Source organism: Thunnus albacares, chromosome 23 (genome assembly GCF_914725855.1).
Source record: "Thunnus albacares chromosome 23, fThuAlb1.1, whole genome shotgun sequence".
In the NCBI taxonomy this organism is placed as follows: domain Eukaryota; kingdom Metazoa; phylum Chordata; class Actinopteri; order Scombriformes; family Scombridae; genus Thunnus; species Thunnus albacares.
Genome location: NC_058128.1, coordinates 19,189,124 through 19,209,743, shown reverse-complemented (window position 1 = coordinate 19,209,743; position 20,620 = coordinate 19,189,124). Strand labels below are relative to the sequence as shown.

Genomic DNA, 20,620 nt, shown 5'->3' with positions numbered 1-20,620 from the left:
CAATGCAACAGCCCTGCAATAAATGCTACCTTTATGAAGGTTATAGTGTTAAGCTTTGTTTCAACTCTGTTCAACTTACTGGTAATTTGCATTACTGTTGAGCTGTATTGCGTTATATTGATATTTAATGGACAAAATATGAAACACCTCCCCCTATAACAGTACAATTCATTTATTCAGGACTGTTGGTGGCTGTTTTATATTTAACAAGGTGCACCAATAAACTAGCAGGGGGTGTATTTTCATGTGACTTAAAGCTGCTATCATCAATATTTTTTATATTAAACAATCAAATGACCACATGTTTGTAAAAGGAGTCACTCAAAGTGATGAAACCACACTGAAATATTACCCAACTCTGCAGTTCCCCATAGCTCTATGGAGCGTTTTAGCGTCTTTCAGCTCATTGTTTTGGTTTTGTGGCCAGCAGCTTTAATGTTTTAGTTCAGTGTCACTGCTCTCATCAGTAAACAGACTGTACACTTCCTGCCCAGCACCAAAAAGCAGACAAAGTTAGTGACTATAGTGAACATAGTGGAGCATTTAGCAGTTAAATAGCTAAGGATTTCCCTCTGGAGATTGACAGAGCTAAAAGGAGAGATAATATTGGACTTAAATTCACCTGGTGGATACAAACATGACTCAGAATGAATGCTAATGTCGTATCTGCTGGATGTACAACAAAGCAACTTTTTTACTAACCACTTTGTAACATGATTTACGGCTTGTTGCGCTATGTGCCCTCGAGTGGCCAACAAATCTGTTAATGCATGTCTAAAGATAGAACTTGCTTAAGTATAGATCAAAGATATATTTAGCTCAGCCTAAAAACATGTTTCTCATTGGTCGAGTAAAATCCGTGGGTGGAGACAAAGGAACACAGTCTTCAAGGCTAAAAGTTGTGCGAGTAAAGCTCTGAAACAGATAACAGCACATAGAAGGCCACTTGAGTGAACCCTCCTTTGACAAAAAAAACCTTCTTCTGTTGGATAAATCTTAGAAAAATTGCTTCTTCAGCTGCTCCCATTGAGGTTTAGTTCAACCGATGAGATTATTTCTGCGTGTGGGAAATGTTGAAAGTTTTCTAAATGGGCCTTTTGACTTGAGCTGCATCTTGATGAGCTTACACTCTATGACACTCTTTGTTTTCTGTAGTAGATGTGAAGGTGCCTCCCTGATCTGTCAGATTGACCATATGTACTTAAGGATACCTGAGTCATTAGATGACATGGGTTAACAGATTTCAATGCATCACAAACCAATCTATCAAAAACTAGTTGTGAATGATGCACAGCCTGCTCAAAAATCTTCTAGACATATAACATCACAATTTAGCAAGTGTCTGCACACACGGAAGTAACTGATGATGAAGTTCCCAGAACAACTAATGATAAAAGTTTGTATATGGACTGGCTGACTGTCATTTCTTTGATTGGATTGCAGAGGACAATCCTTGTTTCTGAAAAGCCCAAAATCTTGTTTTTTTCATTCTGCAAACAAAAGCAAAGACTGCAGGCTGTGTCAGCAACTCTGTAAAGCTGTATCAGTGAAATTAGTGGATTGGATAAATATGTAAACTGCAGTCTGAGAAAGGCTGATGTGGTTGGGATTTTTGTGTATAAAAAGAAATATAGATGTCAGTTCCAGTTAAGAAAAATCCCTGGTCCTTCATTGGTTCTTTGGCTCAACATGAACGCAGCCAATGAAATTATTTTTCAGTGTGTGCAGGATGAAGATTTGTAGCTATGTTTTAGCTACAAGCAGGGTGTCTGCGCCCTCATCTTCTGTGACCTTCGTCCTCTATTTAACTGTCTCTGATGACCTCCTCTCCTTGTCTCCTCCTTCCCTTGCTGCTGGGTAATTACCTTTCATCAGGGGGAGGTCAATTTTGCTGACTCAGAGTAAAGGAGGAGGAAGAGGAGGAGGACGGGGAGGGGAGGAGGCAAAGGAGTTTTCCTTGGTTGCTGCTGAGGAAGAGCTGCAGTAGTTTGCAGCCAGAATACTCATGAGCAGCTGAGGCTGCAATACATTGTCCTCCCTCTCCCTCCTCCTCCCTGTCTGTGTCTCCCTACAGTGTTGCACACACACACACAAGTAGCCTAATAAGGCCAGAAGTCCGGACTAGTGTGTGTTTGTGTGTGTGTGTGTGTGTGTGTGTGTGTGTGTTGAGCAGTAACCCGGCCTGAGCTGACCTCAGCGCCTGCAGCTGTCACAGTCCGAGGGATCAGTGCTCTCCTGCAAACTGAAACTTTGTAATCCAGGTGTTATGCGGGCTGGTTAAAACCAGGTGAAGCTGCAGCTGCAGCCGGGGTCAATGCTGATCCCCAGGCAGCTGTGCAGAGCCATACCAACGCCTTTTGGGATCCCAAATGGCGATGCGTGCATGATGGTTGTTGTCAGCATACTGGCGCATTGCGAATTTACTGCTGCCACGTCCGGATCAGACACACATATGCACCCCTTTCTCTCCCGGACAGGATACATGAGTAGCATTTACTGTCATCACAATAAGCGCTGCATCAGTAAGATCTGGGTTTGAAGGTAATTATGCTGTGTATACACCTATTGGAGGAAGTTGATGAAAAGAAACGAAGGCAGAAAATGTTTTGTGACGGCGTGGAAACCCTGAAAACGCAGCAATTAACAGCGTTTAGACTGTTGCAGGTGGCAGCAGGTCTGTTGTCAAGTTAGAAAGTACAAACACTCAAACACAGGAAGTACAGGGACCTTGCCTTCAAGATAAAGGTGTAAGAGAAATAATTGAATTTAGTGGAATCCCCTCTCTCTACATGGATCTGAGTAAATAAAGCAGGTTTTGAGTTATTGTTCAGTTTTGTGAAAGAACAACTTTGAATTTATTTATGAATGTTATTATAACAGTCAGTAAATTCTCATTGAAAGCAATGACACAACAAAACAGTTTTCATTTCATGTTGCTGTGTAAGTGTTTTAATGTTTAAATGTTATCTATCATCTTTAGTTTCCCTACATGAGTTTTTGAGGTTTTTATTGCACATATACTGTATAGCCCCATAGATAGCCTTTACACTGTATGTATAGTGCGACCTTTTATTGAAATATAGCCTACAGTATATATACAGTACCTGTATATACAGTCATAAGTTTGACTAGTACTATATATATACCGCAGGCTATATATCAATAAAAGGTTGATCACAAAAGAAAGCAATGGCACTAAAAACTATAAGAAATCCTTCCTGCTTTTCAGAAAACATCTGAAATAGTGATAAATAAAAAATAAAAATATTAAAAACCTCACAGACCATCCTAATCAGTTTATATTTTGTAGTTAGTGACTCTCTTAGCAATGAGGTGATGGGTTTTAGTGGTTGTACCATATTAATACTGACTATACTGGACTATACTACCAAACTACTGCTGTTGATTGTATGTTATTACTTTGATATAAAATTATATAAAATGTTAAAGACTGCATATCATAATTATTCAATTCAATTTCAATTCAATTTTATTTATATAGCACCAAACCACAACAAAAGTCATCTCAGGGCACTTTAAGGCTCTTTAATTTACAGAGACTCAACAATTCCCCCATGAGCAAACACTTGGCGACAGCTGTAAGGAAAAACTCCCCTCTAATGGGAAGAAACCTCAAGCAGAACCCGGCTCTAGGTGAGCGGCCATCTGCTTCAACCGGTTGGGTTGAGAGAGAAAAAGGGGAGGATAATTATAATAATTATGATACATTATCATTAGTTTAGTATGTGTTCTGTCAATGTCAAATGTTCATTATTTAGAGCTTTCTGCACACCTCCGTATACATATCATCTTTGGTGTAGCTACAGGAAAAAGTAGTACGCTGAAACTTGTAGTGGCTCACAATGATGCTATGAGGTTGCTGTTCAGTTTCCCAGATGGCAAAGTGCCAGTCAGCCGTCTGTGTTCTCTGGTGTTCCTGCATGCAAGGCACTTCTAAGACATCTGATGTACAATTTTATGTCTTGCTGGGATGAGTCAGGGAACAGCATCATAGAGGCTTTAACCAGCCCTAGGAGGAGCTGCTCTTGGTACTTGTCCAGGCTCAGAAAACACTGGTGAGATAGTCTACATATGAACTGTTTCTTTAAATTGAATGATGAATTGCTGAGGTTTTGTCTTTTATGTCTTATTTTTCTTTTTTATAGGGGAGAACCGGGTCAAAAGTAACACTTTTCAGATAAACATAATTTTAAAAGATAATGTTACAGACAGAAACTTATTTTCGTTGTGATCAATAACTCGCATGTGTGTTCTATCAATTCCAGGTGCTATTTTGCACAAATGCGGGATGACTGCGGTGTAATTTGACTTTGAACAGAAGTCGTGCATCTTTTGTCCCCATCAGTCAGGACAAAAGTAACACACGGATGGGTCAAAAGTAACGCAATGATATAAATTTTAATTGTTTATATAATTCTTGTTTTTATTAAAATGCCTGACAAAGTCTTTGTTAATATGTAATTGCAAACATATTATGTCCTTTATTTTTATAAAAAAAATATTAAATCTCATTTTTAGAACATAGGGCCTAACAATCAATGATGATGCACATTTGAATTTTTTTTTCAGACCTTTGTAGATCAACTCATTAACACTTACCGTTATTGAAAATAGCTTTTCGGGTAAAACTCTGTGAAAATATGACGTATCTATGTGATTTTTTGCGGTTTTGCGTACTGTACGTGCTGACGCAGGGAGAGATCTGAGGCTTGTAGGGGCTCGAGAAAATCGCCATGTTACTTTTGACCTGGTTCTCCCCTACGATTTATACCCTATGGACCTTCTTGTGAGTCCGAAATAAAGTTTGAATCGAATTATTTAAACATCTAAATAAACCATAAAAAAATCATGTTAAGTGTTCACATGTCCACCCTGACATGATGTAAACAAACAGGCTTATATTGTGAAAGCCCCCCATGAGAAGTGCTATTATCTCCCGGAAACATTGACAGCTGCTGACGGCCAGACGGCCGGAGGCTGGGAGGAGGGGGAGGAGGGGGGAGGAGGGAGAGAGAGGAGACCTGCAGGAGGGCTCACATGGTCCTGCTGCAGCGGAGCTCAGACCACCGGGACCCTGCGAACATCTCTCTCACACACAGCTCGGCTTCATTCTACTTGATTTTCATACTCGTCCATTTTCACTGTATTTCATTTTCTTCTCCGCATCCCTCCTGCATCCCGCGCAGCCCAGTGTCGGTCGGACCTCGGCCGGTGAAGCAGCGCCATGGCTCGGGAGAACGGAGACACCGGCAGAGGAGAGACGTGGAAAAAACAAGTCGACGACATCAAGAAGATATTTCATTTTAAAGAAGTCCTCGGCACGTGAGTACACGCTGCTTTAACTAACTTCACCGCGGATATCTCCTCAGTGATATTACCAGGGGCGGATTCAGTGATTTGGGGGCCCCAGGCAAACTCCTTGTTTTATTTTCACCCTTTATCTAACTGGGAATGCTGGTATTGGTAGTGATAGAGAAAGTACTCAAAAGTTTTCCTTAAGTAAAATTATTAATACCGCACAGTAAAAAATAATGTAAAAGTCCTACTGTCAAATTTTCACTTAAAAGAGTGAAAGAGGTTATTATTAGCACAATGTACTTGCATTTACTTAACATCTATTCAAGGTGGAGCTTTTAATTCTTATATAATGCTTTTTAGATTCATGAAAAATAATTCATCATATTTTATTTGTTATATTTTGTGAGTAAAATCTGAATCTGCAGCATAACCAGTAACATTTATCTGTCAGGTAAATATAGTGGTGCAATGTTTTCCTCTGAAGTAGAAATATACAGTTGCATATATATTTATTAAAGTGTTTTGGGGTCCTCTTGTAAGTTATCTCAGTGTATAATGAGTTAGAATAGTAATATAATTCAATATTTTTCATATCTAAACATCACAATAAATCTATAGCTGTTTGGGGCCCTTTTAGTTGGGGGCCCCAGGCAGTTGCCTACCTTTCCCTAGTGGTAAAGTCCATCCCTGGATACTACAGTAATATTCTCTCTGGCATTCAGTGTACATGTGGGGCTCTGCAGTGAGTTTACTGTGACATTATTGTACTTATCAGCAGTGCCTCTTACACGCTTTGACTGTTTGACACATGTGTCATCTCCTGTAGTATCACTGTAGTTTTCCTGCGGAGGCTTGCTGGTTGTCTGTGGGTGCTCAGCAGGGGATTTTTAATCACATCACTGGCTAATGTTTCTTTTCTGCAATGGCACCACTTTAATTGCCCATTTGCACAATACTGTGTAATGTTTCTGTAATAACACACTCTGCACGGTGTGTGTTGTGTTGAGAGATTTTACAGTCCCCTAATGGTTCTTCATAGCAATCAACAATGACTTCATAACAACATTAGTTAAATTATTCCTGCAGTGTTTCTCTAGTTATTCCTGTAATAGCCACTTACATAAATGCATCTGTGGCAATTAGCAGTATTAGTTCATAGTGAAAGTTATCTTCCTTTATGTAAACAAAACATATAATTATATGAATATGTTCTTACACTAGGTATGTAATATTTCTGTTTATAATGCTTATAATGAGTTTATTATAGCCTATGGTAGCTTATAGTTTTTATTTGTTTCCAGTAGGACTTATGTTGAGTTTTAAACACAGTTTAATTGTAGCAACATTATGAATTTTCCTATAATATCCTTTCAACATTTCCATCATGTTCCTACAGAATTACAGTAACACTTTATTTTACAGGTTCTTCAATTTTGATTTCTTCAATAATTTGCAGTTACTTTTACAGAGAGGTGCTGCAATGTGGTACAAACTATAAGAAAAAACAAAAAAGTGCCAAGTTGGTTTAGTTGGTGAGTGCAGATTCATGATATTTGGGTTCATATGTAGTTGTTAATTTGCAAAAAATCTTAATAAATTAGACTCTTAACTGTTCTTTAACTGAAAATACTTTTTTTCAGTGTGCAGTTTGGTGTGTCAAACTACATGTTAGCATATCAAGTTGTTTCTTATAAACTCTACAATGAGAACATTTCCCATATACTACCATATTACATAACCCCTTCAAAGAAATTAACAATTACACAACAGCTTATATTAGGAACTTATTGAAAACAGTGTTTCTCCTACACTTTTTTTTAATAATTTGTACCAAACTGCACCACCCTGTCTGTAAAACGTCCTAAAAATTAACTGTTAAATACTTTCAGGGAAATTAAGGAACTTGTAACATAAAACATGACCAAAATGACTTCAGTTTTCATAGAAACATCATGCAGTAGTATTCCAGTCAGGTGTTAATATGTGTCCTATATGTGTTCAGTAATCCATAATGAATATCTGGCAGGTTCATCGTGACCCTCTTTCTTTTGATCTCTTATGGCATGACTAATACTCCTACAGTGTTCTGTGATATTCCTGTAGTCTGTTCTACATGATATGCAGACGTGTGCAGTGGTGACGTATGACTGTGGTTATAATGGTTAATCTTTTTGGGCACATTTTATAATATTCCTGGAGGGTTTTAACAGACTGCAGGAATTTCAGTCTCTCAGCAGCAGCAACAGTTTCCCTTTTACACTTACAATCTTTTCCACTTGGAATCACAATCTTTCTCCTTCCCTCGAGTCATAAAGGAGATGTTACTCTCCTGCACCATGTTAGGAAATCTCTTCCTCTTCTTCTTCTTCTACCTTGCTCCTTCTTTCCCTCTGCTTTCCCCGCATCCTCTCCCCTCCGTCTCTTCCATCTCTCTGTCTCATTCAAGCAGCGGCAGAATACAGGCCGACACCCTCACCCTAAATCTCTGACAGCCAGCCCCTGTAAGCGTCTGTCAGCTCTGCCCGCTCTGTTCTTCCTGCTGTGAGGAGTGAGCCGGTTGGACGGCAGCCCGAGGGGGGACGTGTGGGGCGGATCCAGATTGGGATTAACGGCGCGGGGATTAGGAAAACTTCCCCTGAGTAGAAGGAAGTTCAGTCTGGTTGTGTAATAACGAGGATGGATGGTTAGCTTCCTTTTCTTTAAAACACCTGAAATTTGGACCCGACATGAAACACACACACACACACACACACACACACACACACTGTACGTAGGATGCAGACTGGCACAGGACTCAGTGATCCGAGTCGGCCATGTTGCAGCCACACATTAACCAGAGCTGCTGACGGATCTTTGAACTTGATGCCTCAGCAGAAAAGGGAAAGAAAGGAGGGGAGAGTGTGTGTGTGTGTGTGTGTCTGCGTTTGGTGTGTGTGTGGGATGGGGGATGAAGGAGAGGAGGAGGAAGAAGAGGGAGAGGGGAGGTGGCGGCGGTGGCAGCGGCAGCGGGTGAATCAGGAGCAGATGAGAGTTTGATGATGAAGCAGAGGGATGAAAGCGCGCGCGTCGAACCAATCGTAAACGAGCTGTTGTCCCGAAATGCGGCAGCCAATGAGAAATTACGGGGCAAGTCACTGTCACCAGCAGCACTGGTGTGTTCAGGTGCAGCAGCACATGTGGGAAAACTGATGTTTCCGGCTGGCCCGGCTGTTACTGCAGTGCTGCATCAGCGTTTCTGAGCTGTATCTGTACCGACAGGATGTGACATCACAGATCTAACACTGACTCGACATGTTCGGTCTCCTCGTGCTCGCTCATCCTCGCGCACAGTGGCCAGCATGTCTTCTGTCCCGTAACACTGGATGAATCTAACCAGTATTAGCTCATGCTGTTAGGTATGTGTGTGCGCGTCCTCGGTGTCTTATTACCCTCCCCTGGTGTGTATGCTGTGTGTGTCCCTGTCACTCACTTCTCAATAATTCACTACCAACAGGAGTGTGTTCCCTGTGTGTGTCAGCAGGAGGGATCACAGTAAGAACAAGTGCTAGAGACAGACAACAGAAGAGCTTAGAAAGGTTAGAAAGAGCCAGTTAGGGTGTGTATTAGTGTGTGTGTGCATATACGTGTGTCCTTGTGTGAGAATTTTAGCAGTGAAAGTTTGCGTTAGCTTCATATCTCGGACTCTAGGTTGAGATTAGAGGTCAGGGACTGAGTGTACTTCACGGAAGGTCTTCCGCAAGTAGGCCTCTGGAAAGACAAAGTGTGCGTGTGAGATAGAGACAGAAAGTAAAGTGGTGGCGGTGATGGTGATGCATTGTGGGAATGTCGTTGTGACATCTAGGGCACGCTGCCCTTAATTGATGCTCTACTTCCCTGCTGCTGGCACTGTTCTCGTCACTGTTTCTGGGACTGCAGAGCCCCGTCCTCTCCTCTCTTGACGTCTCTCTACCGTACATCTTCCTCTTCATGTCTGTCTCGCTGTCGTACGTCTCCCTCCCTGTTGGCGAAGACATGATGCAGATTTTGAAGTTTCTTTTTTGTATCCGTGTTATAAATATCAGCCTATTATTAGAACAAAAGGGAGTTTGTTGTGTGACAAAAACAACTTCATCTGTGAGTGGACTGCTAGCCCACGTCGTTAGCAGTGTGCGTGCGTGTGTGTGTGTGTGTGTGTGTGTGTTCCTGAATTCCTGCATTAACAAACACACATTGGAGAGAAATCTGAATACTTACAGCATGTCGACAGGCTTGCCCTCTGTTCATCTATCCATCTGTTCTGTCTTCTCTTTTTTTCTTCTTCTGTTGAATTCTTCCTCTCTGCCTGCTGAGCTGAGCTGTGATTGGTTGCTGTTGTTTGTTGTTACTGTGGATGATTACCATGTGTTGTTTTAATGAACCAGTTGTTGGTGTTGTTATTTGCATTGATGTTGTATAATATAGTCATTAATACATTTGTTATGTTGATGTTTGTGTTGTTTATACTGTTGATACTATTTGTGATACTGTCAAAGTAAAATCTGATTTATTATAGTTTGAGTCTCTTTAAACAAAACATTCTTAACTCAAGGTTCACTTACAGGTTTTTCTTCTTGAGCTTTCAGCTGCATCTTATGGTCCTCATCAATGGATGGAGTTTACTCAGTTGTCATGGAAAGTGGTCACCTGTAATCATGTGACGTATGGAACTTGTGTTGACAACTGAGACATCTCAATGACAACTGAGCAAACCCCATCCATCGATGAGGACCGTGAGATGCGGTTGAAGGCTCTAGAAAAAAAAAACTAGTAAGTGGAACTTGAATTAAGATTATTTTGTCAATTTACTATTTCCAAGTTCAGTAATAGAATTTCATGTTCAACTTTGGTCTTATTTTTATTATTCTCACCAGCAGAGTTGCTATTACTGGCCAGTGTGCATACAAGCTAACAGTTTAGCCAGATTGTTCAAATCCTTCTTTTCCAAATAAGTTTAGCTATTATTTAAAAGCTGTATGTTTGTTGACTCCTCATGTTGCTCTCCCTATCGGACTTAAATGTTGCAATGTCTGCCCTGGTTAGCTTGACTTTTAGCTCATCCTTCTTCTCCTCAAGGTGTTTTTCAAAGTGTTTAGTCACGGTAGCTCTCGATAGCTCAGGCTCAGGGCACTGAACTAGCTCTTTCAATCTGTCCTCCTCTACCGCACTGATTGGCTGCATATCGGTCTCGATCATTTGGCACACCAACTGGGTGATGGCCTCAGATTGGCATGCGTCACATTTTCTCCCCCCCTGGGTTACCGCTACGTGATCTTTGGCTGCGACTGTGAACCATCCTCGGACATAGCAGCCGGATGCTTGTTCTTAATGTGGTACAGCATAGTGCTACAACATACATAACCAGTCAGAAATATTCTCAGCGGTTAACTGATTAATGGTTAACCGTTGACATCCCTGACATACGCATACCCTCACTCCCACGCCAAGTTGGACATTTAAAAGCAGCAGAAGGGAAAAAAAGTCACTTTTTCCTCTTTGTACGTGCAGCAAATAAAACTGTTGCTTTTGCCAGCTGTCAGGACTTTCCTCATCACTAAATGCACTTTGTGTAAATTTATTAGTGTGTGTGTGTGTGTGTGTGTGTGTGTGTGTGTGTGTGTGTGTGGAGGGGGGAGGGGTAACATCATCATCATCTCTGCGCAGACTGACACGTGTGTCCAGACCTCTGAGTATTAATGATCATAAACTTTAGTCCATTATCGGATCAGCGCTCTATTTTAAGCCTCTTGACGACCACATCCAGCTTATAATGGCCCCGGGCTGAGAGCCTGTTGTCTCTGTGCTGTTGTGACACACTCTGTCCGACAGCTGTGAGCACGTTGGTGTCCCTACCTTCACCTGTGCAAACACAGTGGCCGTCTTTAAGAAGAGGCTATGGAGAAAGTTCACGTCCTGAGAGAAAGTCTGAGTTAAGTTGTTATATTTCAGTCGTGTTATAACACACATGTTTATCACTAACTGGCAAAAAAAATTTGACATTTAAGACATTTTTTTTTACTTGTATCCTTTCGCTTCTTCACTTTGTTAGCATTTACCTCGTGCTGTACCTTTTGTTGTACAAAAAAAAGAGTCAGATATTTCTTAAGCTCGGCATTACGCATCAAAAGCACTTCACACTTTCCATTTTCATCTGGGGCGGCTCGTCCTGATATCCCGCTGTGACTCCATCTTTGTCAGTTATGGAAGCAAGACAAAATGCTGTTTTCTCACGACCTTTTTGTTGCCCCCTTCTAAGAAACGCAATTGAAGTCAGAGATGTTACGCAAAAGACATTTCCCATCCTTTCCTCTGCATGGTCAGACACAGATAAGGTACAGTACATGCAGTATGAGAGAGACAAAATGGATACTTGTGCTGTGGGGCAGCTGAGGAAATGGGACACTTGATGGTAATGCTTCAGTTTGTTTCCCCTTGACTGAAGGATTTGGTTTCAGTGCTGTTGTGCAATCCTAAAGGGTCTCGACAACAACATCTGCTGTTCGAGGGGGAATCAGGGCCACAGCCTGCTGGGACGTTAATGTTGCTTGTTATGATGGAGTTAGCAGTTGGTGGGGTGACCATATTTTGGTGATTAAGGATGACAGGGTGCTTGGTGGTCAGCATAGTTGGGGGACTGTCTGCCTGCAGGCTAATGGCCTCTCAAAACATCATTAGAAGTCAACAGAGGACATGGTATATGGGCTACACTGTGAGAAGTGCTTTGGTTATCTAACATCTTTGAATTAGATAAGAAAGGAGCCACATGCTTGTGTATCAGTTTGTGACAAAATGCTTGGCAAGAGAGGGAAAAATGTAAACATTGTTAATTCTGGTTTGGAAACAGTTTCTTGGTTTTTGCTATTGAGAAATAAAATTGCAAAGGAATCTTATAATTTGAGGGTTCAGGATGGTCTTTGCATCTGTTCTCTTGCCGTCTCCTCTATGGCTGTGTGCACACTCTCAAGACAAAAAAGCATAATGTTAATATTATGTGATTTAGGATCTATACGCAGTAGCAGGGTTGCAACTAACGATTATTTTCATCACTGATTAATCTGCTCATTATTTTCTTGATTAATCGCTTCTAAAAAATGTCAGATAATAGTGAAAATGCCCATTATAATTTCCCAGAGTCAAAGGTGACGTCTTTGAATGACTTATTTTGTCTGAACAACAGTCCAAAACCCAAAGATATTCAGTTTACTATCATGTATGACAAAGAAAAGCATTAAATCATCACATGAGAAGCTAAAAGTAGCAAATATTTTTGTCATATTTGCTTAAAAATGACAATGAAACAATTATTCGATTATCATAATAGCTGCTGATTCATTTTCTGTCAATCGACTAATCAATTAATCGACTAATCGTCACAGCTTTACACAGTAGACGCGATGGCAGACGTGTTGTGGCTCGTATCAGGTTTGCGTGCTCGCTACAGTTACGTTATCGTGAATGCACATGTAATAGTGTAGCTACTATTTAAGGACGTTGGAGTGGAGAAGGCTTTGTGTGGGGAGATGACATTTGCAGAAAATATAAATAAACAGTGAAATGAATGAGTCAAATGTAAATTTTACTCTATACTCAGAAATACAACATGCAGAAACTGTGTTTCAAAGTTCATCCTTGACAAAACAATCTCACCCCGAGGTCCATTTAGTAGCTGTCGTGGAAATTTCGGTCACATCACATGATCTTCATCAGCAGGTGAAAATTGCCAGTCATGACGAAACAATCTAACTTTGTCAACTGCTGTCTCTGAGGTCAAGAAGTCCTTAAAAGAAAAATTCCATAGCAATTCAATGACAACTGGCAAATTCAATCAGCTGATTAAGATCATGCGATATGATTGAAAGCTCCAGAACATCTATAATACCGTTAAAAATGTGCTGTCTGTGACCAGTTGAGCATCTCTTCAGGGAGTGGGTTCGCACTGGGAGAATTTGGACTCATATCTCTTCAATTCTGACCACAGCCTTGCTCACTGCTGGTTACTCAGACCACCATGTTGTATTTTGACCACTGAAACAATGATAAGTCAGCCTGTGCAGTGACTATGATGCAGAATGTCGCAGAGATAGAACAGACCCTGTTCCCTGGATAAATCATGATCAGATATTTGTCAGCAGGTGTTATGGTTTACGTCAGGAAAATGCTTTCAGACTGCGTTGTGCGTTGGAATTATATTGCTCATAGTTTTACCTCAGGCTTTCATACACTGATATCCTGTTAAATCCGTAAAACCACAGCCAGCAACCGCTACTACAGAGCAGCCAAACGCCTCCAGTCTTCAAACCATAACAGTGATTAAGTTATGTGTCACACTACATAACACCTCTGGGCTCCTGTTAGATGCTTAATTCACTCATGATTCACACACATGAAGGCTGAGATCCTGTAGCTTCCTTTACATATTCCTACCTCAAAACGGTGGTCAGAGCAGCAAATTAAAAAAAAAGCTTTCTTGCTCTGGTTACTGAATCACTATTAAGACATTTATTCATATGAAAATGAGTCTGGTCAATATTTTTACTGTAAAGGAAACTTCAATGGTAAACCTCGATGGCTGTGGTATCAGCTTTTGTGCAGTGGCATGTGTCTACCTGAAGAGAAAAGCAAGTCAGAAAGCAGCTTAGCATATTTTCCCTTGAGGCTGCTGCTGCTTCTGACATAGCCAGTGCAAAATATAACACCAATACCAGAGAGGAGGAGGAGGAGGAGGAGGAGGAGGAGGAAGAAGGAGAGATAACAGAGTGGAAATGAGGAATTGTAATGAAAGGCAAAGAAGGTGGGGAATAGAAGCGCATATAAGCCTCTATAGGTGTCTTGTTCCACAGCTAAAGGATAAATATGTTGGAAGTGACTTTTTTCAAACAGCGTTTCACTCTGTTCACCATCTGCTCTTATCAGAGACGCTGAACACTGTAGCTGTTTTTGCTTTGGAAGAAGAACTGTGGCTAGCAGATATTATCAGCTGTCGCTCGATAAGTTAGTTAGGTTCCTAGTAGGGCTGGACGATATGGATAAAATCTAATATCACAATGTTTTTGACCAAATACCTCTGTATCGATATTGTGACAGTATTGTAGGGATGACTATTGGTGCTTACACAAAATATTAACATATTGAGATTTTTGATAAATAAAAAAGATAAAAATGGGTAAAGACAAATAATAGAACAACTAGAACAGTCTGGTAAATTCAGAAAATGACGTCACTTTACTGTAATGCAGCCTTTAAAACCAGGAGAAGACAACACTTATGCCATATCATGATATTATGATATCCAAAATCTAAGATATCTAGTCTCGTACCACAATATCAATATAATATCAATATATTGCACAGTCATAGTTCCTAGTACGGCAGACGCCACCACACGTGTGAAATGTGGTTCCTTCACTAGCTTGTTGTGCTACATAACACATAACATAAGAACTCCAGTGAAAAGTCAAGAGGTTGTGTTATGTAGCAAAACAAGCTAGCATGCACGGTGAAGGGTTACTAGCATACCGCTATTTTTACTCTTTGGGGCCGTTTCTAAACAAGTTAACCACCATTTTCATGGACAATGGAACATGTCACTCAGTGCAGCAGTGTGGCTCATTGCTTTTAATAGTTTTTGGACAATAACAGAAGTCTATGTCAGAGAGGAATGAGAAATATTGGATACACGCACAATATTTGTTAGTAGAATGAAGCAGCCAATTTCTTTGAGCTAATGTTGGCTCAATGAATTGGTTGAAAACTCATTTTAATGACTAATGACTGGACTCTAATGACTTTTTAATGTTTTGATTTGACTCATTTGAAGAACGGTTAGGTAGAGAGGAAAATATATTTTTGACTGAGGCAACAACAGCAGTACTTTCAGTCAACCATGAATAAAGTAGGCCACTGTGTGTGGATAACATAAGTCTCTAGTCTCAAAGTACAACACAGAACATACATTTGTATATGAGTCATTATTAGCCAAATGAGTATTAAAATAAGCTGTTAGTCATCACTTATTAGTGGGAAAATGACTGCAGGCACAACCCTAAACAGACAACCCTAAGCAGAGTCATAAATAAAAAAATATAGGCATGTGTTTGCTCTGAAACACATTGAAAACAGGAATAATTGACGGTAAACTGTAGCAATGTTAAAGTCACCTGGGAAATGACTGCCTGGTTCACAGAGGATGAGGGACGCTGTTAAGAATACAGAATGAATCATCAGTCAGACTTTCTCTGTCTGGGTCTGTCCGTCTTTCCTCCTCGCTCTCTCTGTAAGGCTTTATCCGCAGCAGGAACACCGAGATCTAAGCTTCTCTTTCTTTCTGCTCGTCTCCTGTTGAGACGACAGAGAGAGAGAGGGAACAGGTTGCACGGCCGTGATTGATTTTCAGAGCCGAGACGAGGAAACTTTGCATTCTGCTCGGTCCAGTGATGCAGTGGTGAATGAAAATGTGAGTTACGTCTGACTTCTGGCGATCACAATAAAGCAAATCTTCAGGTATATTAAGAGAGAACGTTCCAGAAAGCACGTATCACTTTGATTTTAAGAACGTCTGGTAGATTAGATTCAAACTGCTTGCCTGCTATCAGTAAACAGGCTGTAGGTTGACCTCAACCTGGTCAGTGTGCTTCAGTTTAGTGTTTGCTTAGCTTTCCCGCCATTCTTTAAAACAGTAGCTAGACTTTCACACATAGCTTGGCATCAATAAAGAACATTAATACTGTATGTTCTAGGATGGTCACACTAAGGCCCCGTTTACACCTGGTATTAACATGTGATCTATATCTGGATACATTATCTATCATAATGACATCTGATCCATGGGTCTTTGCATTTTCACCTGGTATTAAAATGCGTTATTGTTTCATGTGCACACCTGGTGATCGGATCTCAATAAACAAATTAGCTAAGCGAAACTGGCGGACTTGCCAACACACATGTAGCATTCCAGGTAAAGGAAACTGCTGCCATCAATGGATGTCATTCATTTCTAAATCACTTTTTATGAGGGAAGACTTCTAGCCACTGCTAGGCTTGCTTTAATTGGCAGGAAGAGGCGGAGCTAGGTAACCTTTCAACTTACTGGGATGATTTTTTTTCTAATGAATGTGGACACGCTGTGCCGATCGCATTTACACCTGCTGAGATCTGATCGTAGTGCAAGTCTGAGTCGTCTGATTCATCTGTATTACGATCACAACGCTTTCTGAGGTCATTTACACCTGCATTAATATGCGATTCTCCTTATCCAGATAATATATCCAGATACAGATCTTAATGCCGGGTGTAAATGTGGTACATATGTGCCGTGGTCTTGGATGGCTATCAGATGGACCAAACAACAACACATTTCTGTCACTTAGGTATTTTTAAAATGTGTCAGAGGAAGATTGATATAAAAATAAATCCATCTTGGGAAAGGTATTTCTTTTTGGCGACTGAGCAGGAGAAAAATACAAAGTCAGGTGAGTTTAAAGTAACAGAAAACACAATTTTCTCTGATGGGAAAGAGCTGATCTCTATTAAAGTCAATGCAACCCATCTTCAATCAAAGATGGCACAGCTGCCCTCACAGTTAGGAGTGTTGCTCAGCTAAATTATGCTCAGTTGTTTTTTTTGCATTATCTTATAATTGGTTGCCAGTTGCTGTATATTAACACATAAACACATTGAGGGAATGTTACAAAATTTTGATGACAGATGGAAATATCAACATTTCTGAAAAGTTAAACCGATTTCACCAATCGACTTTATATATTGGAGCTTTATATGAAGCCTCATTGTTCGTGAACAGAGCTCCTTTTTCAAAAGCGTTTTATTTGTTAATAACTCAGCTGTTCTTTGTCATCATGCAGCTTTTATGTCACTATAATAACCTTTCGGAGGCATTATCTTATAACAATCAGATTGCTGAGATTAGTTATCGTGTAACAACACATACCCAAATAATATTTGGTGGGTATGCAGCAAGTTGCCATGGTAACAGCCAGCTGTTGCCCATCAGATTGTGAGTGATCGCTGCCGTTAATGGAAGCAGCGCTGCAGCAGCTCCACTGCTGGTCAGCACACACTCTGTCTTCTGGACAGGTAATTTAGGGCAGACTGCGCACACACACACACACACACACACACACACACACACACACAGAAAAGCACAGACATAAGGAGACACAGAAGGAGGCAGGCTCGCGCGCACACACACAGCTGAAAGTCACAAATACATAACCAACGGACACACACAGTGACAATAAATGTCAGAGAATCACACACACACATAGACACCTGCAAACATGCAGAAGCACAAAACATTTATGTTCATCCATTTTTTTGGTTTAAAACATACCATAAGAAACGCACACACATAATGCTACTGTAAAATGACACACACACTTTCTGCTCTGGTAAGCATTCCACTTCACAGAGTGACACACACATACACACACACACACACTCATCTGCACCTCGGAGGCTTTTTCTGTATTATAGCAGACCTACTTTCACCGAGTCCCACTACTGTACTTAGATCATTGTGTGTGTGTGTGTGTGTGTGTGTGTGTGTGTGTGTGTGTGTGTGTGTGTTTATCTGGCTCAGCTTGGCCCAGTTACACTTAAGTCGTCCTTGAGTAAACCGCAATGCTACACATACAAACACACACACACACATACATACACACACATGAATCTCAAAGTGTTTAAGTTTTAAAATGTCTCAGGGTGAAAACAGCTTTAAGAAGACACAGAGGTAATGTTACAGTCGATGTGTCATCTGTAAAAATCTGCTTTACCCTTTGGTAACACCCAGTTGTTTTTGTTGATTTGTACATATGTGTGTGTGTGTGTGTGTGCGAGAGAAAATGTTGCATGCGTCACCAGTCTAGTCAGAGCAGCACTGTGTTCCAGCAGTGCTGTCTAGCTTTCATTCATTTGGATGAATGCCACTTTAGCTTTGCAGTCACACGCATACACACACACACACACACACACACACAGAGTACATGTAGGCAAAGCTCCTTAACAGATGTGTGTTTCATCATTCCATTGTGTGTCGATGTGATGACATCATTGCGAAGCGACAGTCGATCGACGTTACGTCCGCATTTTGTCTGTTGCGAGGAAAACCTTTCGTACCTCATGTTCATCATCTCATTTGTGTCGCCAGGTTTCTGTTCAGCTTTTTACATGTGCGCAACATCCCTGGTTTGATTCCAGCCGAGATGTTTGCTGCATGCTCCCTCCCTGCTTCTCCTGTTTCTCTCAAGTGTAACTATCCAATAAAGGCAAAAAAAAAAAAAAAGGATGAAAGGACAGATCATTAGAGGTAGCGATTAAGGGGGTAACAGTGCACAAAATTCACGGTTCAGTATGTACCTCGGTTTTGGGGTCACGGGAGACGCGATATTGTTTACATACAGAGATAATAGTGCATATTTTAATAATAATGATGGCAGCAAGACTACATAAGCGTGGGTAACCAGGGTAACTTGGCTAAGCCAGCAAGCATACATCCATGAGCATGCTACCTGTATGCTACAGCTAAGTTGTGCATTGCCAAAACGTTCTACGACACAAACCTTTACACCCCAAGTAGCAATACATCCTCATATTCAAAATAATAACATGCAAAGTCTAACTAAAAAACAAACTCACACAATGTAACCTCAACAAAAAAAGGCCTTTTTAAATGTATTAAAAAGTATCCTGGTAAGACAGCGTGAATGAGTGTTACAGAATTTCAAATTGTAACACATGACAAAGTTATACGTTACTGCCCAACACTGCTAGGTAATGCTTACAAAATGTTGGAGAAAAGGGGAGAAATCTGATCCGACCTGAAACCTGATTTCTGTGAGTAAACTGGTTTAGCGGGAAGATACTGGCTCCTGATCGACTCATAGGGCTGACATCATTTTTTAGGTAGTATCGTCCAGCCTCACTTCAGTGATAATGTTACATTCTCCTCTCAGGCACGTCGCTGACTCCTCTATCCACACTGCTGATAAGTGATGGCTGCCGCTGGGTACAGGACACTCCCTCTATGAAACTGCAAGGCCAGCCGCACCCTGAACAACCGTCTGCTCCTGTTTACACACCTCTCGTGTTATGCTTGTGTGTGTTTAACTCATGCTATCACAGTGTTAGCGGTGATTAAATGAATACGGAATCTATTGCCAGAGCCAAGATAAAGCTAGACAGAACAACTGTAACACAGCTCTGTTAACACCTGTTCTCTTGTGTGTGTGTGTGTGACCGTGTTTGGGTGTGACAGCGGTATATTAGGTTAGGTTTGCATGTGTGTGAAAGAGATTTAGCATGACTGCATGGAAAGTGATTTCATCAGAGACAAAAACAAGTATGAACATGTATGAATGTGTTAGTAATGGACATTGTTTGCCGATACTACAAAACAACATTACTGTTTTGTAGTGGTTCTTATTTGCAATAAGCTTGTTTATACAGATACAACAGATACAATAGAGGCAGTTCTCTCACAAATCTCTATAGCAGACACATAGATTTGCTTAATAATGACTAATTTCCATGTCTAACAACAGGAGTGGGAACAGAGAGCTTCATACAGTATAACAGCTTGTTGTGGTGAGACTCATTCACCTTCTCTTTGAACAGTCTGCTAAGGTTTTGGTTCCGAATGCGACTAATTACAATAAAGTTAAGCAAAAAAGCCGAATTTCTGGCTCCCTTTTGCTGGCACTGTAAATTTTGCGCAGTCTTTTTTATTTGGGGTACATTAAACTTTTAATAGAGCAGGTGTTTATCTCTACATTGGCCAACAGAGGACTCAGGAGTAAGCAGGTTTGTTGGCATCCTACTCGATGCCTGTGAACCAGACTCCACTCTATTAAGATAAAGGAAATGGGAGCATAAGGCAAGTACAGTGATGTTTACTCATAAAGTGTGATATGTGTAGATAAAATCCCTAGAACACAATGGACAATAAAGAGAAGCAATACACTAGACTGTGTTTTTCCTTCTACTCTTGAGAGGTTTTTCATAAGACTGTTTACTTACATGGGTTCTAGTCTCTTAAATAGTTTATTTACTGATTAGATTTGGGTTATTTCTACACGACAGGAGATTGTATGTTATGTTATGATGCAGTTAATACTGTGTATATACTTGAATTTGTAGGTAAGTATAAAATTTACTTTTAATTAGTTCTCTAATTTCTGTTTTTTCCCTGCTATGTGACTGTAATTGTTTCCATTAGCTGTTTCCATCAGCACGCACATTACACCTGTTTTCATAATTATTCATCATATTATTT

At 40.5% G+C, this 20,620-nt stretch overlaps 1 protein-coding gene across 3 annotated transcripts in view; it reads left to right on the top strand.

Moving 5' to 3' along the window:
* Positions 1-5,025: 5,025 nt before the first annotated feature.
* Positions 5,026-20,620, top strand: part of camk1da (calcium/calmodulin-dependent protein kinase 1Da) — a 65,419-nt gene continuing 49,824 nt past the window's right edge. For 2 of the 3 annotated variants that reach the window (XR_006400567.1, XM_044343289.1), the window contains exon 1: positions 5,026-5,343. Coding sequence is in view for 1 of the 3 variants with exons in the window: in XM_044343289.1 (XP_044199224.1) it covers positions 5,246-5,343 (98 nt within the window). In the remaining 2 variants the exon portion in view is untranslated. The remainder of the gene's footprint in view (positions 5,344-20,620) is intronic. The other variant, XM_044343290.1, reaches the window with a different exon arrangement.